The 26,687-nt window shown below is 43.8% G+C and overlaps 1 protein-coding gene across 1 annotated transcript in view; it reads right to left on the bottom strand.

Annotated features, from left to right (window-relative positions):
- SAXO1 (stabilizer of axonemal microtubules 1) overlaps positions 1-23,320 on the bottom strand; it is a 110,046-nt gene extending 86,726 nt beyond the window's left edge. Inside the window, exon 1 of the mRNA XM_025887886.2 lies at positions 22,984-23,320. Within this exon, the coding sequence (XP_025743671.1) occupies positions 22,984-23,030 (47 nt within the window). The 5' untranslated portion in view covers positions 23,031-23,320. The remainder of the gene's footprint in view (positions 1-22,983) is intronic.
- Between the last annotated feature and the right edge of the window lie 3,367 nt (positions 23,321-26,687).

The following is a 26,687-nucleotide window of genomic DNA, read 5'->3' on the forward strand; positions in this document are numbered from 1 at the left end:
ATCATCTAAACTAGGAGTCAGCCAACCACGGCCCTATGTTTCTGTATAGCTCATAAGAATAGGGTTTACATTTTTAAATAGTTGAAAAAACTAAGATAAATAATTCAGGATACATAAGAGCATCTGTAATTTTAATTGCAGAGTGATAATAAAATGTCATTGGAACATGGCCACGCTCAGGTGTCCGAATGTTGTCGGCCGCCGCTCCCGCACTACAAAGCAGACTATAGTAACTGTAACACAGAAGTCGGGGCCTGCAAAGCCTAAAACATTTACTCCCTGGTCCTTTCCAGAAAAGCTTTGCCAATCTGATCAGCTCAGAAAAGGCCAAACTCGAGTGTCAAACCACACCCAACTTGCCTCTGAGCTAAAAACAACACTCACTTCTTTAAAGTTCTGAATAACATGGCCATTTTCACACTGGACTGACCTTTATTTTCATGAATCAAGTTGGGGGTCGTTGAAGATTCCTCAGAGAAGTAGAAAGGTATTTCAAAGTTGATGGGGGTAAGAAACTGGGGAGGAGGAGGTTGTCGTATTTGAAGAGGTGAGTGATAGTGGCAGAAAACGCTAGCTACCTACCCCAATATCTATATTCCCCTTCTCCAGTGGTAACAGAATCCCCAATTTTTAGCTGGGCCTTGTAGGAAGTCTTATATGATACTGCTGTGAGTTCTCCACAAAGAAGGTACGTGAAAAAAAAAATGTACGTGATTTGGGGGTTAGGAGAGACCATTCTTTCCTGCTGCCTAGAATACAGACATAATGACTGGAGGGTCCAACATCTTGGATCATGAGGCAAGGCACTAGAGAGGGCAACTCAACAAGAGAGAAAGAGCCAGAGTCCCTGACATTGTGAGCTGCCCTATCAGCCCTGGACTTGTCTTAGGTAAAAGAAAAACTTTTATCCTGTGTAAGCCACTGTCATTTTAGGTTTTCTGACACATGAAGTCAAACCGTATCCTAAATACCAAAGCGGTGTAAAAAAATAATATAAAACACACAATTCGGAATGAATTTTTTTTTTTTAAGACAAATATATGGCCTATTTGGGAATAGCTAAAGGAGAGAGGCAGGTGGTCCATTTGGTCAGGGCCTTACATTAACAAAAAGTAAAAAAAAAAAAAAAAAAAAAGAGGCATGTCTCATATTGTTAGTGGGCTGCAATGTGTAAACATATGCTTACATACTTATGAAAACTCTCAGAGAAGATACCTAAGAAATCAAGAACAGTGGCTGCCTTTGGTAAAGTAAGCTGGGGGACTATTTGAACCTTTTAACCATGAACTTGTACTTCCTTTAAAAGTTGTTTCTTCCTGGGGCGCCTGGGTGGCTCAGTTGGTTAAGCTTACAACCCTTGATCTCAGTTCAGGTCCTGATCTCAGAGTCGCTTGTGAGTTCAAGCTCTGCTATGGGCTCCACACTGGGCATGGAGCCTCCATTTAAAAAAGGGGGTTGGGGTGCAGGCACCTGGGCAGCTAAGTTAGGCATCTGACTCATGGTTTCAGCTCAGGTCATGATCTCACTGGGGCCCGACATGGGGCTTGGCGTGGTATCTGCTCTGTCTCTGCCCCTCCCCCAGCTCGTGGGCTTTCTTTCAAATAAATACTTTTTAAAAATTATTGCTGAAATAAAGATAATAAAGTCATAGTACAAATGCTCCAAACTCAAGCCTAAATTCCGCATAATGCTTGAAATAGTGCTGATGAGAGGTTTGGGACAGTCATTTGTATTTTAATGTGGATTAATCTAGACAGATTGTTTTCCATCAGTAGAAAAATGATTCATTTATTCATTCAAATATTTATTAAGACCCTACCACGTGCCACTGTCCTAATGGATTGGAATACAAAAATCAAACAACTAAAATCCAAACTGCAAACAGGGAGTATTGAAGTCAGGGAAGGAAGGAGAAGCAATCATGAAGTGTGGGACACAGGGCCAGTGGTCTTGATGGTGGTCTTTTACCAGCTATAGGACGCTGAACTCTTGAGAACTGGAGAAGCAGAAAGCCAAGAAGTGGAAGAGACACGAGTACCGAAAGGGAGCTGGGAGAAATGTTCCCAAGTCTCACATCCAACTTCAGATGCCAGCAACCTGACCTCTCACCTCCTGTCAGGCTGTCACTCCAGCCCCACTCAGCCCATCTGTGACGTCACAGGGGGAAGAACAGGACAAATCAGGAAAGGGGGGTAGAAAACTGGGACAACCACTATAGAAAACAGTATGGAGGTTCCTCAAAAAATTAAAAATAGAACCACCCTACGACCCAGCAACCCCACTTCAAGGTACATACCCAAAGGGAACGAAAACAGGATCTTAAAGAGATATATCTATACACCCAAGTTCACTACAGCATTATTCATAATAACCAAGATATAAAAACTACCTAAGTGCCCGTCAACAGATGAATCAATAAAGAAAATATGGTGTATATATGGTGTGTATATACGTACACACACACAATGAAATATTATGCAGCCACAAGAAAGAAGGAAACCACACCATTTTCAACATGGATGAACCTTGAAGGTGTTATGCTTAGTGAAATAAGCCAGACAAAGACAAATACTCCACAGTATCACTTATATGTGAAACAAACAAAAAAAGTCTAAAAGTCTAACTCATAAAAACAATAGAAAAGTGGTTTCCAGGGACTGAGGATGGGAAAAAGAGGGACAGGTTGGTAAAAGGGCACAAACGTTCAGCTACAAGATGAATAAGGTCTGGGATCTAATGTAGAACATGGTGACTAATAGTTGATAACACTATATTGAAGAATTGAAATTTGCTCAGAGTAGAACTTAAATGCCACACACACACAAATGTGAGGTGATGGATGTATTAACTAAGGGGAAGAATCCATTCACAATGTTTATCAAACCATCGTGATGTACTCTTAAATATCCTACAGTTTTGTCAATTATACTTCAATAAAACTGGGGGGGGACTTTCCCACACATGGTGGAAAAAAAGGGGGGGTTGCTCCAGCCACTGCTGGGGACTTTTTCAAGGACAGGCACATTCCCTGGGAGCACTTTAAAGCATTCATGCAACTTAGCAACTCAGTTAAGTGAATGCCGACCACAGCACCCAAAATTTATTAATCCCCAAACTGAAAGCAATTCATCATCCAGCTAATTGATGGATCAATTTAGTCAAAATGACCAAATTCATTCATGCATGCAGCAAACTGTTATTTCCAAACAAAAATCCATATTTTGCCTTCAAATGAATGATGATGCCTCATTTTAATCAGTACCACGCCGGCACTGGCAGACAGAATTGACTTTCTATTGCCTCTAACTTTCCTTCTATGTTACAGAATAATAGCCCGATGCTGACAAGGTGGTCGTGAAGTTATTTTCCGTATCTATGGGCAAAAAACAATCATCTTTAAAGATATTTTTTAATTCTACCACATTTTAAAATTAAAAGAAAAAATCATCCCAGCAGAGAGGAGTAAGGTCCAAAAGGATTTTCAGAATTCAGTCACCCCAAACCGTCCCAGCAGAAAACCCTCCAAGATGCCATTGGTTTTTCAGCATGGGGAGACATGCCACTTCTGAGATTACGGCTTCAGCTGAAACTAAAAACTCAACTAGGAATACCCAGAGATACAGCAATGATGACCTAAACAGTCTAAAAAAGCAGCCCCCAGTTATAAGATGTGGCAAAGGTGGGGGGGGGGGACTGCAGATGCTGTTTTGGCTCTGTGCAAACTCCTGAGACCCCAGGTGGAAACTGTGAAGTAATAGAAGCAATTTGGTATTTAAATCTGCGAGGAGAGGAGTACACAGAATGAAATGGAACAAACATCAGGGAAAATGGAGATTTCTCGTGGTGTTATTCCCCAAGTGGAAGCTCTCTGCCTACTAAAACAGCTGTGAGAAATCCCGACACGCTTACACTCTTTCATTACCAAAGCCAGTCAGATTTTCCTTTACTCATGCAATTTCCATCACCTCAAAAAAGAATACTCTCCAAAGAGGCAAAGTCCATTAAAGGTTTTGTTTTTGTTTTAAATAAACATTATTCACCATAAAAAAAAAAATTCTTAGGTGAAGTTGAAGTTCATGGGTACTCATTATGCACCTTATTCTTCCCGGGAGGGTCTAAAGGGCTTCAGTGATGCTGGACACTATCAGGGCTGGAACCCACATTCCCCGCCACCTGTGAATCAATTTTTCCATCAAGCTCTCTTCTGATGGAAATAAAGATCATCCAGGCACTACTCACTGGTTTGTGGTTTTTGTTTTTGTTTTTACACCTCTGGTTCTACTAAACAAACACTGCCTTTAGCCAGGTTTTACAAAAACTCCTGGACACCCCAATCTTTGAGAACGTGGCCAGGAAGATGGGAGCAAACTGATTTTGAGCACCCCAAACACTGAAGTTGTCACTTACTTGTTATTAGCCCTAGTGCAGACCCTTTTCTTTATTCCTTTAAGTATATCTGGTTAGCTGACACTCCAGAATAGAGCAGCTGATAAATAATAGGGGTCAAAAAAAAAAAGCAGTTCCAGGCAGGCACACTGACTGTGGGAAAAACAGTTCAGGGACACCTGGGTGGTGCAGTTGGTTAAGTGTCCCACTCTAGGTTTCGGCTCAGGTCCTGATCTCAGGGTCCTGAGATGGAGCCCCGCGTCAGGGCTCCAGCTAAGCACAGAGCCTCTCCCTCTCTCTCCCTCTCTCTTGCTCCCTAAAATAAATAAATCTTAAAAAAACACATTATATGTTAATAAAAAATAAAAATAAACATAAGGTTAGATACTAAAAAAAATAAAATTAAAAAATAAAAAATAAAAAAACACTTAAGAGAGGTCCGTATTACTGCTATCAGAAAAAAATAGTTTATTAAAGAAATCAAGATGGTATATAGTAGCTTTTTAGGAAATTTTCTTTCAAAGTGATTTACCTGAGCAGTGAGATGGGAAATCCTTTCTCGGTAAAACTACATAAAGGAGACTTAAAATTATGATTATCTACCAACTACTGAACTTTCAACCACATACCAAGGCTCTAAGCTAAATACTTTACCTACTTTATCTCATATAATCTTTATACTATCCCCATTTTAACATAAAGGAACTAAGACACAAAAGGTTAAAAAAAAAAATCAGGTCTAACCCCAGAATCTCTAACCTAGTCACTACATTATGGTGTCCTGCATTGCTTTCTAATTGTGTTATTCCATGTTCCAACTGCATGGATTTTAAACTCCTTAAAAGTAGGGATTAAGTTTTCTACTTATAATAACACCAGGAAATCTAAGTGAAGTTCAGAGCATTAAAAAGCCATTGAAATACATGCTGACTAGACAGCAGTACCAAATAACGTCTTTTTAACTATCCTATTTCTCCAAACCCTATAAAACTACCTAATGAGGCATTTGGGCCCATTGCCACCCTCTCTGGTGGGAGAGGCAGAAACGGGTTCAACCCCAGGGTCACTTCCTTCCCTCAGCTAGGAACCCCAGGGCCATGGGTGATGTTAGCAACAAAGTATAACTGAAGGAGACACACCTCGGAGCACATAGAGAGGCCCGCTCGAATACACAGAGTAGATTTTTTTTTTTAATGTTTTATTTATTTATTCATGAGAGTCAGAGAGCTAGAGAGAGAGGCAGAGGCAGAGGGAGAAACAGGCTCCCTGCCTAGCAGGGAGCCCGATGCGGGGCTCGATCCCAGGACCCCGGGATCATGACCTGAGCCGAAGGCAGACGCTCAACCATCTGAGCCACCCAGGTGCCCCCACAGAGTAGATTTAAAAAAAAAAAAAAGTTACCAAAAATTTTGCCTAACAAGCCTTAAATTTCTCGTGTGCCCAGAGTTAAGACAGGTTTTAAGACCCAAGGCTGAGTCAATATCCATTACTGTAAACAAACTAGTGGAACCTAAATCCTATCCAAAATAGGATTCTTTTAACTATACAGTGACTCTTGAACAAGACAAGGGTTGGGGTGCCAACACTCATGCTATCAAAAATCCACATGGAACTTTGACTACCCAAAAACTCAATAGCTTACTGTTGACTAGAAGCCTTATATGTAAGTCAAATAACACATTTTGTATGTTACATGTATCGTATACTGTATTCTTACAATAAAGTCAGCCAGAGTAAAGAAAATGTTAAGAAAATCAGAGAAAGGGGCGCCTGGGTGGCTCAGTCATTAAGCGTCTGCCTTCAGCTCTGGTCATGATCCCGGTGTCCTGGGATCGAGTCCCGCATCGGGCTCCCTGCTCAGCAGGAAGCCTGTTTCTCCCTCTGCCACTCCCCCTGCTTGTGTTCCCTCTCTCGCTCTGTCAAATAAATAAATAAAATCTTCAAAAAAAAAAGAAAATCAGAGAAAATACGTTTATAGTAACGTACTGTATTTATGGAAATAAAATATCTGTCAGTGGACCCATCTTCAAGGATCAACTACATATATATATATATACACACACACACACATATAAATATATGTGTATATATATTTCAGCCTTCCGTAATGGAATATGGATAGGTTATTCAACGCAAACTGATACCAAACAAAAATTTTACATGTGTAACAACCAAAGCCAACTTTTCAAAAACTCCAAGACCCAATTATACCATTTCTGCTCTTTCTCTTCCTCATTTTCCATATTTCCACATGCCTACTGAACCATTTCAAATCTTAGCAGCATTACGGAGGGATAAAGAAAAAATTAGGGAGAAGAGGTAAGGCAAGGATGAGTCCCTCTGTTGTCTTAACCCAAGGCCAGCAAAGAGAAGAAACCCAATAGAGAAAGGAAGACTTGGCAACTTTGTTTTCACTCATCTGTACTTAGTTATCTCATGGGGGTTAAGAGCTGGGGGTGTTTTCTTAAATGTCTGAGAGCTCTTCCGGTGGGAGGAGTATAAGTGCTAAGGTAACTTACCCCTATCCCTCCCCAAATACTCTGGCCTAAATTATTAAAACCAAAATAGTGGCTGTGTCAACAGGATCTGAAAAAAGAATTCCACGTGTGAGGAGGCGCCAAAGGGTCATAGCGGGACATCCAAATGTGCAAATCCTAACACTCCCTTTTCTCCAAACTCAGACAAGCAACCGGGGGATTCTGTTTTGGCTTCCACTGTTCATTTTTCTAAAAGAAAAGTACACACCAGCCCACCCAAATAAGTTTCTGGGCCCCCTCCGCAAATAGGTCACCTTCTCAATGACTAAGTAGGCATGTGGATTAACACACGAGTCTCCGGGGCCTGGCTAGTGGGATGGCACACCCAAGGGTGCCGACCAAAAGCACGATCCTGTGCCAAAGAGACGCACAACCAAGGACTGGCAGGTTGTGAGGCTGTCTCCATGGATGAGGCATCTCCCTGGCAACAACCTCACCTCCTTGGGCCTCCACATTTCCTTAGCCTCCAGAGGCTCACTTGCGCACATTTTGCTCCAACTGGCTTCCAGGTGAACTGAATCCAGATGCTGGAGAGGAGCCAGGCCAAAGGAAAGGTGTTTGTGAAAGTGTGCATAACAGTAGCTCACGGCAAGCTCCATGCCCATTCGGCGTACAACACGCAGGTAGGCTCCCGAGTAAGAGCTTAGCTGCTTGGGCCACAAAGGCAAGCAAGCAGCTTTGGCTATTTCAGTCCCATTTCCTTTCGTAGAGATTATATTGCCCTCTTGTGGGAACCAGGAAGGTAAAGTTTCATGGTGTGTTTCCCTTTAACCTTTATCCAAGGTCACTAGGCACAGAGCATACCATTTAGGATCATGGGCACAGGAGGGGCACATCATTTCGTTTTTCAAGAGAAATAAAGTCCAGGCTTTTTAATATTAGGAGAGTTCACAGAATGTGAGCAAGCATTTCCAGCTTTCAGAAAAAACAGTTGGCAGGCACCCAGTTTGTGAACGGGGCACTGCAGATTTGTCTATGGAATCTTCTGGTGGGTCTGGAATACAGGGCATTAGTATACTTAGCATACCAAGTAGAATTAGCGTACATGGTGTCAGCACAGTTTGGGGAGCCTGACATCTAGGGTAGGGTGGGGCTTGAATAAGTGTAGTTTGTTCTTCAATCAGTAGATAACTACCAAAGGCTTTGAATTAAGGCTGCATGATCTGCTCTTTAGAATGACTGCGGTCAGAAATAGCACTGTGCCTAGTCCCTGCTAGAGCAGAAATGAAAACAGGACCTAGTGGCTCAAGTGAACCGCTCAAACATGGTCCAAAACTCCAAGATGCTTCATCAGTGGACAGAACCTTCTTGATTAGATTTCAGGCTTCCTGAGAGAGGGGTGGAGAGACCCGGAGGGCCACGGTTTGGCCGCAGATGTTGCCCGATGCCTCCTCTGCCCCATGCACATTTAGAATGTGGGACCTACCCCCACGGAGGCTCTGCAGGAGAAACCGTGTTCTCTGCACCTGTGGGGGTTAGAGAGTCCATGAACGGGACCACAAAATAGACCTGGAAAGCATTAAAACCTCCCTGGGAGGTTTAACTATTCTTTTGGGGGGGGGGGGTGAAGTGAAAAGTCCTTCCCAAAGGGGGACTGAGAGGCAAGTCGGAGCTCAAAACAGAAGACACTTCTCGCTGACGGCTCTGGAGGGTGGTGAGTGCCACCACCCAATGTCAAGGCTGGTTCCCAACAACCCTGGCCAAAATATTCCTGCAAAACAGACTGCATCTTTATATGGCTTCTTTTTCATCAACAACTGGAAAGATTTGAAAGCCTTAAAATTGCACCTCTTCTCCTTGAGGAAACACACGCCTTTAGTCTCTGGGGTCGATACTCAATGAAGTAGCTTCCTGTTTTTCCAAAGTGTGGTCTATGGCCCACCTGCATCGGAATCACCAGGGTTAATTGTTAACACTTGCAGACTCCTGGACCTCAGAACCCCAGAGTCAAACTATATGGGGGCAGGGCCCAGGAATTTTCACCTTCGAAATAGCTCTCCAGGTGATTCTTAAGCATACTAGAATTTCAGACCTTTGCATTAAGGGAAAGGGCACAGTCACGGGGAAAGCATGGTCTCTCTCCAAGGACAAGAGTATAAGATCCGTTCCTGTGATAAAGCCATTCTTGCAAGGCTATCAAATTATAATCCGTGGTTTGAGAAAGCCACTAGCCCAGCGATTCTCAAACTCGGGCTATTTGGCAATATGACAATTTGACATTTGGCAATATGACAATACAAAACGTTTCCAGGTAACTGGATGGGTGCCGTGGACATCTAGTGACCAGAGGCCAGGAATGTGGCTGAACATCTTACACCGCACAGGACAGACTCCTCAGGCAAAAACACCAATTTGTGCCACAACTGAGAAAGTGCTCTAACCTGAGGTCAGTGTTTTATTTTCATAAATGAATACAGAAATTTAAACATACTCATTTTAAGCCTTTTTTTTTAAGCTGCTTAACATCTCAAGCCCTTCCTTTGTTCAGGAAATTCCCAACCATGTCATCCTTGTGAGAGGCACTGCCCATCTCCCACTAGAGAAACCAAAAAGTAAGACACCCCTGCCAACCTCCAGTTCCACGGTGAGGCTCAGCATGTGACCAACTCCTGGCAAATGTGAAACTCCCATCCAGAAATTTTAATGTAGAACAAATGATGCAAAAAATAACTAGGACAAACGGGGAAGAAGTCATTCCAGGGGCAGGGAGCATGGCAGGGCTACGGCCAGTGGGAGCAGCTCTGGGGTAACCTGCTCAGTCCCAAGGGGCCATCAGCTGCAACCTCACCCCAGATGGTCTCCAGACAATGGTCTGGGCTATGGTGATGGCCTCTCTTCTACCCTATCCTCCTTTCTTGCTTTTCCTCCAGCCTTTCTACTAATTCTGTGAACTGTCCTGTAGCTCTTCATTTGTTTAAACCTGCTCAAGTCAGCTAGGGGCCATTCCAGTTGCTTGAACCAAGAATTTTGAATAGTAGACCCATTCTAGGAGCTTTGCTAAGGACCAGCATCATCATCTAAAAATATCCACAGCTGGTTCCTGCACCTTCTCATATGGAGACTAGAAGCTTGAGAAGCTAGAGAGAGCAAAACAGCAACCCTCAATCCACACGTGGTGGGGACTCAGGGCAGGCACTCGAGTGCACCATTGGGGCAGAAAACATGAAACTATTCACCCATGTGTTTCTTCCTTATTGTATCGTTAAGATTTTTCAAATTCCTTTTAGAGAAGAAAGCACCTTAATAAAAGTCATTTCTAGGGACGCCTGGGTGGCTCAGTCATTAAGCGTCTGCCTTTGGCTCAGGTCATGATCCCAGGGTCCTGGGACCAAGCCCCACATCAGACTCCCTGCTTGGTGGGGAGCCTGCTTCTCCCTCTCCTTCTGCCCCTCCACCTGCTTGTGCTCTCTTTCTCTGTCAAATAAATAAAATCTTTTTAAAAACTGAAATTCATTTGTAGATAGAGCAGGGGAAGAGCAATAGGAAGGCTTGATTCATGGAAGTATCAGAATTTCAGGAGCTATGATGTTGGCAGCATGGAGCAAGGAGGGCTTCCGAGCCCAGAGCCCTGTTTAGAAAGGCTCCAAGGTGGTGTGAAGTAGAATGTCGTAAAGAAAGCGAATCATGGGTCACCCCCGTATTAGAGTGGAACATGTTTCAAAAGTCCACACACTGGTTGCTAGAAGCTTGAAATCCATGTCCCAGAAAACCACTGCTTCACAGGGTGGCTAGTATCCCAGGCTAGCCCACAAAAGCCTCCTAAACATGAACTGCTACATGTAGACATTATCGGGGAAAGTCGTGGAAGCAACAGATGAAGCATTCTTATACATTACCCAAAGGCTATTAAAGAGCTCTCAGAGGGGCGCCTGGGTGGCTCAGTTGGTTAAGCATCTGCCTTCAGCTCAGGTCATGATCTCAGGGTCCTGGGATAGGGCCCCGCATCAGGCTCCCTGCTCAGCGGGGAGCCGGCTTCTCCCTCTCCCTCTGCCTGCCGCTCTCCCTGCTTGTGCTCTGTCAAATAAATAAAATCCTTTTAAAAATAAATATACATATAAAAAAGTAAAGGGCTCTCAGAACAGCAGGGGCACCAAGTGAAAAGACAGGTTCAGTAGGAGCAGTGGATGGGGACAGGAGGCTGGAGCGTGCACACGTGCTTAATGCATTACATATAAATGTCTTAAGAATCCTCTGCACTTCCTGGGTTTTTCAGGCACATATGGATCTCAGCTTATCCTTCATATCACATGCACCCATAGTTCTTTGCTTTGCAATAGTCTTTCAAGTTCAATCATCATATTAAAATAAATGCTCTTCTCCCTTTCCAGAAATCTGGGTTTTCTGTGTTGAAAGGGACCCTGGAGATCATTTTGTCAAACCTTCCTGTCCAATGCAGGAATGCTTTCCATAGCATCCCACCAGGCACACGCATGGCTCAAGGACCCGAGGCAGTCCACTTCAAGTCTCCATGGTCCTGCTACAAAATTCTCAATTTGTATGGACCCCACACCAGTTTTAATGAAGTGACCAACCCATGATCTTAGTTCTACCCACCCAGAACAAGTCCAGGTCCTCCTCTGCAGAATTCAGCCTTTCAGTTACTAGTTGATGGTCTATCCAGCCCCTGCTCTTGTCAAGTTCAAGTTTTCTCACTTCCAGAATGCATTCCCCATAACCTGGCCCTCCTGGTCATTTGTTATCCTTTTAAAAATGAAGTGTCCAGGGAGCCTGGGTGGCTTGATTGGCTAAGCATCCAACTTTGATTTCGGCTCAGGTCATGATCTCAGGGTCATGACACTGAACCCTGCATCGGGCTCTGCACTCAGCAGAATCTGCTAGAGATTGTCACCTCTCCCTCTCCCCCAGCTTACACGCTCTCTCTAAATAAAATCTTAAACACACACACACACACGAAGTGTCCAAATGGAAAAGCATCCTTCAGTTGTATTGTGACCAAGCCAAAGTCCAATGAAGTAATTATTTTGTCTAACCTGGACACCCTACTTCCATTCAGCCTGAAATCAAGTTAATGCTTCTTAGCAGCCACATCCTACCATCAGATCACAACAAGTTTGTGGTTAAGTAAAACCCAAAGACCTTTTCGTGAGCTGTGGCCAAGACAAACCTCTCTCCTTATGAATATGTATAATTGATTTTTCATCCCAAATGTAGAAACTCGTGTTTACTCTTGTTAAATTTCAGCTTGGTTTGGGGCCAGCGTTCCAGCCTGTCAAGATAATTTTGAATCTTGATCCTGTCACTTATCACACTTGCTATATTCTTCCCATTTTATATCTTCAGTATATTTGATAAGGAGGACTCCTAGGACTTCATCCAAGTTTTGATAAAAATGTTGAACAAGACAAAGTTAACGGTGGTGTGGTGCTGGTGATGTTGTTCCAAGTAGGCAAAAAGCCAATCAACTGATGGCTCTATGGGCAAGCGTGTTCAAGGAGCTGTGAATCTACCTAATTACACTATCATCCCATCCATCTTACATGAACTTTATCTACAAGAATATCTTGGCAAGTGTCTTCACGGGGCCAATCCTTTCTTTTTCTAATCATTCTTTTTCTACCCATGCGCCTATTAATCAGAATAACCCCCTCCCCAGATGCCCAGTCTGTACTACGTAAACCCATGGCCCCAGAGCTCAGCTGACTGGACCAAGGGGAAGGACCTTAGATGCCAAAGGAACCACATCAAAAGCTCCCTCTTCCTCTCAAAATTTGGAAATAGTACACTGGTCTCTTTGGTTATCTGAAATAGTGGCATAAAGTTAAAACTGGGATAGCCACACACAGCTGATGTGCAGAGGAATCCAGCGTACCAGGAGAAAACTGGATCAGTCCCCAAGAATCCATGAGGCCTGAGAAAGACACTCATTCTAACTAGCCATTCAGTAATATTTTGGAGGGACACCTGGGTGGCTCAGTCAGTTAAGCATCTGCCTTCGGCTCAGGTCATGATCCCAGTGCTCTGGGATCGAGTCCCGCATCAGGCTCCTTGCTCAGCAGGGAGTCTGCTTCTCCCTCTGCCTGCAGCTCCCCCTGCTTGTACCCTTGCTCACTCTCTCTCGCCCGCTCTCTGTTGCTCACGCTCTAACAAATAAATAAAATCTTTAAAAAATATATTTTGGAAAAGTCAAGAAAACACCTGTCCCTCCTCACTGTGACATATCTCCACTTTTCCCTCACTTCTCTAGGCTCACAACAGAGGCTCTAGAAAGTCTCTTCAGACCCCCTCAGAACCCAGAGATGAGAACTGACTGAGCTCAGAAAACACCATTATAGAGAATAGGGGCTATCTCATTGTCTGACGAATATCAATTTTCTTAATTTTAATTTGATTGTAGTAAGAACTTGTTTTTGATCCTTAATATTTCATTCCTCTGACCCAGCATACCATGACCACTTTACATATCTTCCACACCCTCCTCCCTTCCCTTCTTTGGAACACCTTGACTCCCCTTGTTTTCAAACGTGTAATTACCTGTTTACAAATTTAAGGTATCAGTTTTCTCTCTTGCATTTGTTTTTCACCAGTGCTGGGCCTCTGTCCCCTATGGACCACAAAGAAATTCCTGGAATGTTGTGTAAGGGCAGGACTTAGGTATACCTGGATACATAACAAGGCTTGCATGTAAATTAGTCTGTTAGGAAGCTGATAGGCTAGTGCCTGGACCCTAGCCGACAACCATTCCTCTATTTCTCCCTGTAACGTAGGTCTTAAAAATAGCAGAGTCCTTTTTCAAAATTTAGAGCCTGTGGGATTTTTTTTTTAAAGGACAGTTGGCACACAACATAGTAATGTCAGGGACACAACAGTGACTCAAGAAGTCTATACATTATGCTGTGCTCACCACACAACACCTATTACAGTACCATTGACTCCATTCTCTAGGTCTTGTGGTAATAACACTTAAAATGAGATCTACCCTCTTAAAATTCAGTGTGGAATACAGCATTGATGATAGGTACAATGTCATACGGAAGAGCTCTAGAACTTACTCATCTTGCATAACTGAAATTTTATGCCTATTCATTAGTCATTCCCCATTTAGCCTCTCCCCTCAGTACCTGGCAGCTACCATTCTATTCATTGATTTTATAAGTTTTTTGGATAATTCAGGTAAGTAGAATCATGCATATGTCTTTCTGTGACTGGCTTATTTTCTTTAGCACAATGTCCTTAAGGTTTATCCACGAGGTCACATAATGCAGAATTTCCTTCTTTTTAAAAACTGTACTATATGGTGGCTAACTGAACATAATAAAAAATAAATAAAAACTGAATAATTTTCCATTGTATGTAGATCCATTATCCATTCATCCATCAATGGACATTTCACTTTCTTCCCAGTCTTGGCTATTGGGAGTAGTGCTGCAATAAACAAAGGGAGTGTTAATATCTCTTTAGGATCCTGGTATCAATTCTTTTCGATAAATACCCAGAGCCAGAATTGCTTGATCATATGGTAGCTCTACTTTCATTTTTTTGAGCAATCCCCACGTGGTTTTCCATAGTGGCTGCACCATTTTGCATTCCCAATTCCCAAGGCAACTTACAGAATGGTAGAAAATATTTGCAAGCCATGTATGTGATAAGGTGTTAATCTCTAAAATACAAGGAATTCCTATAACTCAAAAAATTCTAGTTTAAAATGAGCTAAGAACTTAAATAGACAATAGGTACCAAAAAAAATCCTCAATGTCACTAATCATCAGGGAAACATCAACTAAAACCACAAGATACCACCTTATACCAGTCACGATAGCTATTCAAAAAAAAAAAAAAAGGGCAAGTGATGATTACTAATTTCTAAAAGTTCAGAGAGGTTAAAGCACCTGAATGAGGGGCGCCTGAGTGGCTCGGTCAGTAGGCATCTGCCTTCAGCTTGGGTCATGATCCCAGAGTTCTGGGATCAAGCCCCACGTGGCGCTCTCTGCTCAGTGGGGAACCTGCTTCTCCCTCTCCCGCTCCCCCTGCTTGTTCTCTCTCTAACCCCCTGTCAAATAAATGGATAAAAATCTTTAAAAAATTAAAAAATAAAGAACCTGGGGGCGCCAGGGTGGTTCAATCAGTTGAGTGGCTGCCTTCGGCTCGGGTCATGATCCCAGGGTCCTGGGATTGAGCCCCACATCGGGCTCCTTGCTCAGCGGGAAGCCTGCTTCTCCCTCCCGTTCTGCCTGCCTGCTTGTGAGCTCTGTCAAATTGATAAATAAAATCTTTAAAAATAAAAAAATAAAGAACATGAATGAAATCACAAACCTAATAATCAAAACCAGGACTAGATTTCAAATATTCTAACTCATTGTCCCGTGTTCTTTCCCAGACATTATTCATTTGAAGCAGGATAGAAGAACAAGGTGTTCAATTAATCTTATGCTTTTCATTTTGAGCTGAACGTCTGAATAAGAATTCAGACGTTCTGTAGATTTTCTGTATTTGAAGAACAGAGTTGAAATACATCCTGCTTGAAAAAAAAATGTATTGTGAAGAGGAAATGTTTTGATGTTTTAAAAATAATCATGTACAGGGATGCCTGGGTTGCTCAGTCGGTGAAGTGTCTGCCTTGGGCTCCGGTCACGACCCCAGGGTCCTGGGATCAAGCCCCGCATCAGGCTCCCTGCTCAGCGGGAAGCCTGCTTCTCCCTCTCCCACTCCTCCTGCTTGTGTTCCCTCTCTCGCTGTGTCTCCCTCTGTCAAATAAATAAAATCTTTAAAATTTTTTTTAAAAAATAAATAAAAACAATCATGTACAGGACAGTGTTTCTAAAATAACCGACTGGCACAGGCAGATATTTAACTTTTTCCTTATATTACAAACTCAATTTGTTAACATTAGAATGAGGGGCTTTGGGATATTCTGCATATCCAAAATATATGGATCTATTTGGTAAGTGGCTAACTTGACAGCTTTTAAGAGGGAAGGACCATCACAGATGTTTCAAAGTTATTTTGTTTGGGTTTTTGTTTTGTTTTTTTTTTAAGATTTGTCAGAGAGAGAGCACAAGCAGAGGGAGCTGCAGGCAGAGGGAGAAGCAGGCTCCCAGCTGAGCAGGGAGCCCGATGCTGCACTGGATCCTAAGACCCTGGGATCATGACCTGAGCCAAAGGCAGATGCACAACAAACTGAGCCACACAGGCATCCCACAAAGTTATTTTGAAGGAGCCAGCAAGGAAGATGATATAATGGAATGGTAGCATATGCTAGGCAGTGAGGATGTCTTTAATCCCTAAATCACTACTTTTAAGACTTGGAAGCTCTAAACGGAATTAGAACTTTACCTTAATGTGAAGGTCTGAACTTGAGAAGTATAATCATTGCTTGACTGAAACGAAGACATCCCTGGGAAGGCAGAGGGCCTTCCCACTTGCATGAAGAACAGATTAAATCTGTCCTGACCAAATCTCTATCCTCCAAATTTAATCAAATTCCCCAAGCACTTAAGCACATCACCTTGTTTGAATTCTCTGCAGAGCATTTTTCATGACCTGCTAGGTAATAAACAGAATGAATACCCCTCCTCCCAGGACCTCATTACCCAGAACACAGACCAGCATCTTGATATTGATTTAGTAACACTTATCTATGCCTTACTGTTCATGCCAGGCATGGTTCTCTTTGCATATTTAGTACTGACTCAGTCCTCACAACAACCCTACGAGAGGCTCTATGATCTGCAGAGGAGGATGCAGAGGTAAAGACGCTGCTATAAAATGGTCCCACGTGACACCACTGTGGGTGCAAAGTCTGGGATTTGAACCCAGGTGGTCTGGCTCAGGACCTGTGCTTCTAACTCCTACACTCGGCGGATGCTCATGGTAAAACAGCAGTACCTTGTTGAATAAAGAAAAACGCCAAGAATGGAATGAAGCTACCTTGAAGGAACTATTAGCAAACTATAAATCCATTTGGGAGTTTTAACCCAACAGCAGACTTTCAGATATTGGGCATTTATTTTAACAGGAAGGGGGCGGGGGAAGAGAGAGGAGGGATGTTGCTCTTTTGAGAAAATGGCATCATCTGTGTTATTCACCTGCTCAAATCCATCAGTGGCTGTCTTTGCTGCCCAAGATCACATTCTTTGACATTTAAGAGCCCTGTGCAATTACCTCCAGGGAGCTTCTGGCAGGACCTCCCTCTCAAAGGCTCAAGTGTTCGACGTGGATGTGATCTATCCACATCTCTATGCCACCACGCCCCTGCAGCTGGTATAGACAGTCCTGCCCCCAAAGTTTTCCTTCAGAGCTCATCACTAAGTGCTAGCAGGTGCTCCCCTCCTTGCTAGTCCTCACGCCTACCCTAAGAAGGCATCGTCATCGTCCCTATTCTACAGATTCAACCACATGCACAAGCTCAAAGAGGCAGAGCCAGGTTTTGAAATGAAGCAACTCTTTCCCAATGTCCCAAGCAAGTCATTTCTCCTTCCTACACCCTTCTCTGCTACCCCGTCTCAAAGGGAGCTCTCCCACCTCCGAAATCCTACATCACTTATTTTATTGGTCTTATTCGTTGGAAGTTTGCTACTTTTCCCCACAGGAGACAGGTCTTCTTCCTGAATAAACTATAAATCAGAAGTTCAGCCCAAAATATCGATAAAGGGAAGGGGGTCTAAAACTGTCCACAGCAAATGGAATTAGAGCAGGGGTACTCAAAACTCTAAACGGATCCATTTGTAGATTGTAAAACAGTAGATCATTTTCATTGCTGGAATTTGAATTACTATGAAGTTGTGCTCTAATTTCCTATCTGAAATTTTGACTCATTATGTATAACTATACTCATTTTATATGATGAAAGGTGTATATGGACAATTAAACATTAACTCTTGTATCACAAAGATGCCATAATTTTTAAAGAGCATATAACATAAAAAGCGCATAAATTCTATAATAAAAATAATTCAATGTTAGAGTAAAAGGGGTTTCCCCCCCCCTTGGCTCCTCTATCTGGATTCTGCCAAAGATAAAAAGTCACCAGCAAGCATCTATTAAAAGCTGCTCTTTGTCCTTTTTTCTTAATCAGAATTTATGAAGTCAATTTTATTTAAATTAAAAACAAGAATTCTTCTTGAAACATGTAATATCAAACCAATTCCTTGATTTTTTTTCCTTCCTCTTAATCTGTAACAGAGACTCTAAGAAAATAAAATCTAAGGTTAAGGAAATTTCCATCAATGTGAAGAAAATATTTTCCAAAATTAAAATAACAAGTTCCTCCCTGGTTAACATAACTGATTTAAGTTGCAGATACATGACTGCCCCTGAGATCACCTTCCTCCCCAAGCTCTGTGAAAGGGCCAAATCCACATCCTTTTCAACAACTCACAAGTCCTCTATGGGACTACCTTTTTTATGAAATGCTGCACATACTACCAACGCTACATAAATATTTCCTGATACATTACCCAGTCCTGGAATTTTCTGCAAGATTGCACAAAGTCTTTAAAATAGCACACTGCAAACCATAAAATAATCAGATATAAAAGCAAGCCATATCAACCCCTTGATTAACTTTTTTTTAACATGAATTTCAGAAAAAGTAGTGCTATTACATTTTAATCTCAGGAGAGACATCTGCTATTTATATTACTTGACTAAAAGGCTTTAAGAATTACACCTTTTTTTACTATCAGATAACATTTCTCAACTGTACTGGAGCCTTCATATTACAACCTCTAATCAAAAATAGCCCAGTATCAGGGGCGCCTGGGTGGCTCACTCGGTTAGGTGTCCAGCTCTTGGTTTTGACTCGGGTCATGATCTCAGGGTCATGAGATCGAGCCCCGAGTCAGGCTCTGCGCTGGGTGTGGAGCCTGCTTGAGATTCTCTCTCTCCCTTTCTCTCTGCCCCTCCTCCCCACCCCTACCCTCACGCACTCTCTATCTAAAAAAAAAAAAAGAAGAAAAAGAAAAAGAAAAAAAGCCCAGTGTGACTTGAAAACAGACCATGGACTGTGAACTGCATTATCTAGTACAGTGTCTGATACACACTTAGATGAATAAAATTTAATTGACCTAAATTGTGTCCAAAGCTTAACAAAATATGTCCTTGTACATTAAAATTAATTTCAATACTTCAATTGCATTATCTGCAGACTAAAAGAGCTAGTGACCATTAAGATCCCTTTCAGCCTTAAAAAGCTGACATTATATTTCATCCACAGCCCTCCCCCAACCCATTTCAAATTTAATAATTTGGGATAAGAATAGCTCAGTAAACCAAAAACATCCACAGGGAGAACAGATCAGGAGTCAAACTTTCAAACTCAGCAATGCTTCCCATGTAGAGGGAGCCCCAGAAAGATAATAATTTATGAGAAAGCGCTTTTACAATTTTTTAACACTATATAAATGTAAGGTGGTATACTGAAGAATAACTTTTTTTCCCATATCATGAAATGCTGGTGATCTTCAGATGTAATTGGAAATCCTATTCTCTCATATACAAAATAGGGTCACGACACTCAAATCCCCAAAATAGTTTTGTTGTCCAGATAAGCTGTAGGATGGTGAAAAAATGTTTAACTGCTCACTTTATTGTATTTCTTCAGCTCGTGAATAGTTTGGCTTATTTGGGACGGATTGTATTGAAAAGAGAGCATTTCATGGTAATAATTCCAATTGCCAGATTTTGATAGTCAAGCGGACTGTTGTGGAGGGCCTTGAGCTTGATACAGTAAAATAGGTCTGCTTTGTTAAAACCATCAGGGCTCACTAAAAGTTTTGTTGAGTGCTTAGAATCCTTACATTTGGGTATCTTCGGTGACCTACTTCTCAAGTTATACCACTTCCTGAGCTCCGCTGGGCCCTAAAATCTGACTAATTGCTCATTTCATAAAACAATATGGTAAATCTATATTTAAAAAAAAAGTTAAAGGAAAACCCAAAACTCCAAGGTTTTGTTTCCCCTTTAGGCTGGTCTCCAGTTTAACGGGCAGAGTTGATTGGGAGGAGGCTGCCATCTTGTGGCCAAGAATAAGAACTTGTTCCAAGAGTGCTACCCATGCCCAGAGCCTGACAGAGGCTCCTGCAGGAAGGAAGCTTTCCTCTCCAGTTCCTTGTGCATCCCAAGCCTCCCCACTAACAAGAACCAAGTCTTCCGAAATTACAGTTGAGAGGACAAATAACTTCTTTGCATTAACCTAGCCTTAGGAGGAATATGAAGTGGGAGAGAGGAGGGAGGGGTGTGGGCTTCCCCAGCCATACAAGAACCTCCGTAAGCCTGGTTTAAAGAATTGGAGGAACAGAAAGCCCAGAAAGACCAAAGGACTCAGGCAGAAACCCCATCTCCCCTCTGCCACTGAAGGCCTCTCTCCTCTGAGGAGTTCTTCTTCACACATACTTTTCCTCCTGATCGCTCATCACTTTTTCCCCATAACCTCGGGGGGGGGGGGATCAAAAATTATTGACATCTAGAGCTTAGAGGACACCTAGAAAATTCCTCTCCTTTCATTCCAGATTCAGTTGGCGATGAGGAGGATGAAGACTTCCAGATAAGGAGGCTCCAGATCAATGATGTCCTAGAACTTTCTGCAAGGATGAAAAGGACCCCCATCTGCACTGCCCCATAGAGTAGCCACGACATACAGGTAGTTACTGAACACCTTGAGATGCTGAAGTTTTCATTTTATTTAATTTTGATGAAGTTATTCACATGACTGGTGGCTCCCCTACTGAACAACAGAGCTGTAAATTTTACCTTCCTAATCCATTCCAGCATATCACCTTAACAAACAAAATCTTGTTATTCAAAAAGCTATGTTTTGATTATCAAATGGAGACTAGTTAATATTATATAGCACAGAAAAATAGAAAACAGGGTCTCTGCTTTCCAGGTATATACAAATCAAATGGGTGGGGATAAAGCATGCAGACACATAACTAGAACCAAGATCAGGAGCTACAGGGCTGGGTTAAGGGAGACTTGCAACCCAAACAAGGCTTTAAAAGGTCACAGAGTGAGAGGCGGGGACATAGGCATTTAGAGGAGGGACAGGCTAGAGCAGGGAACAGAGATCGGAGGTCATGAAGTCCATTCAGGAAATGCCAGGAAGCTCTACCCAATTCGAGGAGTGGTTTTATGTAAGACAATCATGGGAGACCAAGTTAGAGAACCAATTTCCAAATATAAAAATGAGAGACCCAAGGAGGGAACAATGGCAAGAAAAAGGAAGGGACCCATTAAAGGAGAAGGAAATCACACTTTGGAAATGATGAGATGTTGGGGATGAGGGAGAATAAGAGAAGACTCAAATGTTTTAATCCAGGGTAAATGGAAGATTAAGGACACAGATACTGGGACAAAGGGGCAATGGAGAATGTTCGGAGGCTCTTAAGATTAATGAGATAGCCAGGTGGGTCAACAAGCACTTTGAGAAGTGAAATAAGACAGAGAAGAGCAGAGGGGCTGACAGGTAGGAGTCAAACCAGAGACCACAGCCAGAAACCATAGAGTGGAGGGGCAGATACAGGATGAGGAGGAAGCAAAGAGAACCAGGGACAGACTTGGCCTCTGATGGCGAACAGCCCCCTTGCAGGATGAAGGGGGCACAGAGTCATCAGGAACACCCGGAGAAGCAGTTCTACAACAGGGATGGTAAGGGGGCCAGGTCACTGCATACACTTCGCACCTCTTAGGGGAGGATTTCTGCCTTCCTAACTAATGGATAAATACACTTTCCATCCCAATGCCCCCAACAGTGCAGATTAAATCCTAATAACAATCCTACCTGAAGATCCTAGTACCTCTGGAGGTGGTGGCAGCAGGAGGGGTTGTGAAGGGGACCCAGAGGAGGGGGAGCCATGGAGATTTTGCCCCAGTCCTGTGCAAAAGTAGCAGCCCTATGCTAAATTACTGCTCTAGTCCCACCTAATGATGCTTCAAAGCAAGACCCCTGCTGGGATGTGATCTAGATCAGGGGTTCCCAGTCCGGGCAAATGATCAGAATCACCTGCAGACTGCCCGTGGGGCCCACCCTCACCGAGGATGGCTTAACAGCCTGGGCAGCTGATAGAGTTTTAAAGCTCCCCAGGTGACGCTCATGAGCAGCCAAGATCGAGGACCATCCCTTGATCGCAGAGATGCATAGGGTTTCTAACCCAGTGTTTGGAGTTCCCTTTACTTTTCCCCACCACCAGTGCCATCGCCTACATTCATGTAGCGCACTGCAGTGGGCGAGCATTTTCTGCAATTTCAAGATGTCAAGCTAGATCAAGCACAATCCAGTAGCAGGAGACTCACCCATAGTAGCTCATGTAATCCTAGGGAATCCTGGAGAAGTTCAGTTACCTGCCCAAGATCCCACCATTAGCCATGGCCCAGGAGAACCAGCCCTAGGGCCCACCCTTCCATCGGATGCCTCTCCGCGGTCCCCAAGCCCAGCAGCTCCCCCAATGTCCTGGGAAGTGGAAGGAGCAGGTCAGACCTCGTGAGGCACAGGAGAGAGGAGTCAGCCGCAGAACTTAAAGGAAAGCCCACAATTTCTCCCTGAGACCACCTGCCTTTGTGGAGATTCACCTAGGACTGGTCCTTAAAGGAACCCGACCCACACAAGTGTGCAAAATAATTTCCTTTCCTTCTTGCTCCACTCTGCACCAGTGGTTTAAACAGGTTGTACAAACACCTTACACTTCTCTGACAAAGGAGCAATACACTCTCACTCAGAGCAAGTCTGTTACAGAAGGCCTCCTGTTGCCCAACCCATCCCCTTCCAAAACAAGTCCAACGACCGCAGCAGGATGCACCCAACCTGGCCAAGGTTTTCTATCCTGGACCCTTTCGGAGCCGCTGGGAGAGGAGCACAGATGGGCGTTGGGCCGGTGTTCAAGCTCTGTGCAGCTTTGAGGGAAGGAACACATGTAAAGGCCTGAGGATAGGCACGTTCGCCCAGACTGAGTTAACGCGGCGGCACCCAACGCTAGCTGACAAAATTGCAGCCGAGAAAGTTTTGGCAAGAGGACGACTCACGCACCCCAGGCGGAGGTCTCAGCCTAACTTTCGGGGTCTGAAAAGCCAGGCTCCTGGGTCCTTGGCCAGGGCGCGGCCCCCTTACCCGCAGGTGCACAGGTCACAGATGCATTTCCTCTTCAGCGGGGCCATCCCGAGGCCTGGATGTCGGCGCAGAGCATCCCCTGCGGCTGCCGCCGCCTCCTGGGCCCCAGCCTCCTGTCTGGGGGCGCACCGAGTCTCGAGGCCCTTGGCAACTGTTCGGAATATTTACTCCAAAGCAAACTGAAGTGGCCCTTTTGCAAAGGCCGGTCGTCTGCCCCCCTCCTGGAGCTGGCGTTGCAGCAGAGCAGCGGTGAGCGTGGACTGCGCGCCAGCCCGAGTGACCTCCCCCTGCACGCGCCACCCGGGCCTCCGCACGCCCGACCCACGCGCCTGGAGCAGCTGCCTGCGCCCAGGGAGCCCAGCCGCCAGGGGATCCGCAGGGCCTCTGTGACGTCGCCGGGGCCAGGACCCGCTCCTCGGGGTGGCGGTGATGTCACAAGGGCCGCTTGTGAGGGCAGGAAGCTCCCAGAGCCTCACCTGGCGGGCCCAGGACAAAGGTCCCCCCTTGGACCGTAGAGGAACCAAAGGGTGAAGGTTATGATGCCTTTGGAAAACCTGCGGGTGCGCAAATCAGCAAATGCCATTATCACGTGGGCAAATGGGCCGAACCACCACGATCATGCCATTGGGTGTCATTTTCTAGCTCTAGGACCCATGACGCCCCCCTTCCTATAGAAAGGCTTCCTTTGACTTCCCGATGGCCGACCTTAAATACCGTTTCCAGATCTTGCTTGTAGAAATCCATACCTTTGGCTCCACCCACCCATAGACCTTGCACTTTTTTTTTTAAGATTTTAAGATTTTATTTATTTGTCAGAGAGAGATCGAAAGAGAAAGAGAGCACAAGCAGGGAGAGCGGCAGGCAGAGGGAGAAGCAGGCTCCCCTCTGATCAAGGAGCCCCATGCGGGACTCGATCCCAGCACCGACCTTGCACTCTTGAGAACAAAGCAGTTTCGTGGTGCCTAGGCCGTTAGCGCTCAGGTGGGTGCTTAATCGCTTCTCCGGGTGCTAGTAGTGACACAGTGGTTCTCAATTTTAGAGATCAAGTTTAGGCATCAGAATCACCTGGTTTAATAAAAGCCGGATTGCCAACCCCCACCTGGGAATTCTACACTTACTGCCCATGTTGTGTTAGTTCTCGCACCATCTAAACACCTCCCTAGCCCTGTTCCAAAATGCCCTCGCTTGTGAAGAATTTACTGCCACTTGCTATCCACTAAACACTTCTGCATACCTTCCCACAAGTTCTCTCATCTCTCTCAAAACTGACAAAATCTATCATACTCATATTATGAATCAAAACACTGAATCGAGTGGGTAAACTCAAGATCACACAGCTGATAAGTACTGGAACTGGGATTCAGACTCACCTAGGCCTTTCTTTTCAAACTTTTCTACCCGAGAAAAGGACAAAGTAAGAGAAGGAATGGGGAACCTGGAGATCTTAAAGACCACTACAGACAATATTTTATCTTGAAATTTTACATTTGCTTCTTAATAGGACCATTTTTATTTACTATTTCCCCACAATCTTTTTGTAAAATTGACACTCAGGGAAGCTACACAATTTTTATTCTGCAGCCTTATAACTAACTCACCCAACCCCAAACTCATTGCTGTGTATCATCTGACAATCTACTCTTTGTAGAACACTGTTTAAAAATGTCTGGTTGGGGCGCCTGGGTGACTCAGCTGGTTAAGCGACTGCCTTCGGTTTGGGTCATGATCCCAGGGTCCTGGGATCGAACCCCACGTCGGGCTCCCTGCCCTGTGGGGGAGCCTGCTTCTCCCTCTCATTCTTCATGCTGCTCCCCCTCCTTGTGCTCTCTGTCAAATAAAATCTTTAAAAAAAAATGTATGGTTAGGGGGCATCAGGGTGGTTCCATTAGTTAAGGGTCCAACTCTTAATTTCAGCTCAGGTCATGATCTCAGGGTTGTGAGATTGAACCCCAAGTCAGGGCTCCAGCTCGGGATTCTCTCTCTCCCTCTCCCTCTGCCCTCTAACCCCATGCTCACTCACTCTCTCTCTCTAAAAAATATTCTATGGTTAGTCCAGCGCTTTAGTAAAACATTGTCTTTTCAGCACTTTTCACCACTCTACAACTGAATCACTCCACATTGCCATTGACAGGAAACATCACAAACATGTGCTGGTCCCCTGGCTCATCAAGCCGGGCACTGGGTTGAATACTGGAGACAGGGGCAGTACTCTCATGGTGCTTAATCTAGACGGAGGAACAGACAACCAAAATATTGCCCAAGTGTATCACCATAAACTATGGAAAGGTGAAGAAGCAAAAATAGAAGGGCCTGGTGAATTCTGTCAAATATTTGAGGAAGAAATAATACCAGTTCTATGCATACTCTTAAAAAACAGAGGAGATCATATGATACGTCTTTCTCTGATTGACTTATTTCACTTAGCCTAATACCCTCTAGTTCCATTCACGTCATTGCAAGTGGCAAGATTTCATTTTTTTGATGGCTGCATAATAGTCCATTGTATGTATATACCACATCTTCTTTATCCATTCATCTGTTGATGGACACCCACACACACAAAAAAAAAAAAAAAAAGAGAGAGAGAGAGAGGAACACTTCCAGAATCATTCTGGGAGGCCAGTATGACTCTGACTCTAGAGCCAGACGAAACTGTCACTCAAAACTCCAGAACTGCAGACCATTCCCTCTCATGAATATAAACGTAAAAATCTTTTACATTAGCAAACCGAAATTGGCAAAATATAAAAAGGATTATAGGGGCGCCTGGGTGGGACAGTCGATTGAGCATCTGACTCTTGGTTTTGGCTCAGGTCATGATCTCAGGGTCCTGGGATCCAGCCCCGTGTGGGGCTCCGTGCTCAGCGTGGAGTCTGCTTAAGATTCTCCCTCTCCCTCTGTCCCTCCCGACCCCAGGAGTGCACATGCGCACTCTCTCTCAAATAACTAAAATCTTTTTAAGAAAATTTTTTTAAAAAGGTTTATATAACATGTCCAAGAGCAATCTATCCCAGGAATACAAAGCTGTTTTAACAGGGGAAAAATCAATGTCCTGCACCACTTCGATTGAATAAAGGACTAAAACTACCTGATCGTCTCAATAAATTCAGAAAAAGCATTTTATAAAATTAATACTCATTCTTTTTTTTTAATTTTTTTATTGTTATGTTAATCACCATATATTACATCATTTGTTTTGGTGTAGTGTTCCATGATTCATTGTTTGTTCATAACACCCAGTGCTCCATGCAGAACGTGCCCTCTTTAATACCCATCACCAGGCTAACCCATCCCCCTACCCTCCTCCCCTCTAGAACCCTCAGTTTGTTTTTCAGAGTCCATCATCTCTCATGGTTCGTCTCCCCCTCTGACTTACTCCCCTTCATTCTTCCTCTCCTGCTATCTTCTTCTTTTTCTTTTTTCTTAAAATATGTTGTTATTTGTTTCAGAAGTACAGATCTGTGATTCAACAGTCTTGCACAATTCACAGCACTCACCGTAGCACATACACTCCCCAATGTCTATCACCCAGCCACCCCATCCCTCCCACCGCCCATCACTCCAGCAACCCTCAGTTTGTTCCTGAGATTAAGAATTCCCCATATCAGTGAGGTCATATGATACATGTCTTTCTCTGATTGACTTATTTCACTAAGCATAACACCCTCCAGTTCCATCCACGTCGTTGCAAATGGCAAGATCTC

This window comes from Callorhinus ursinus, unplaced genomic scaffold (genome assembly GCF_003265705.2).
Source record: "Callorhinus ursinus isolate GAN/ISIS: 27379988/994484 unplaced genomic scaffold, GSC_fseal_2.0 scaffold39, whole genome shotgun sequence".
Taxonomy (NCBI): domain Eukaryota; kingdom Metazoa; phylum Chordata; class Mammalia; order Carnivora; family Otariidae; genus Callorhinus; species Callorhinus ursinus.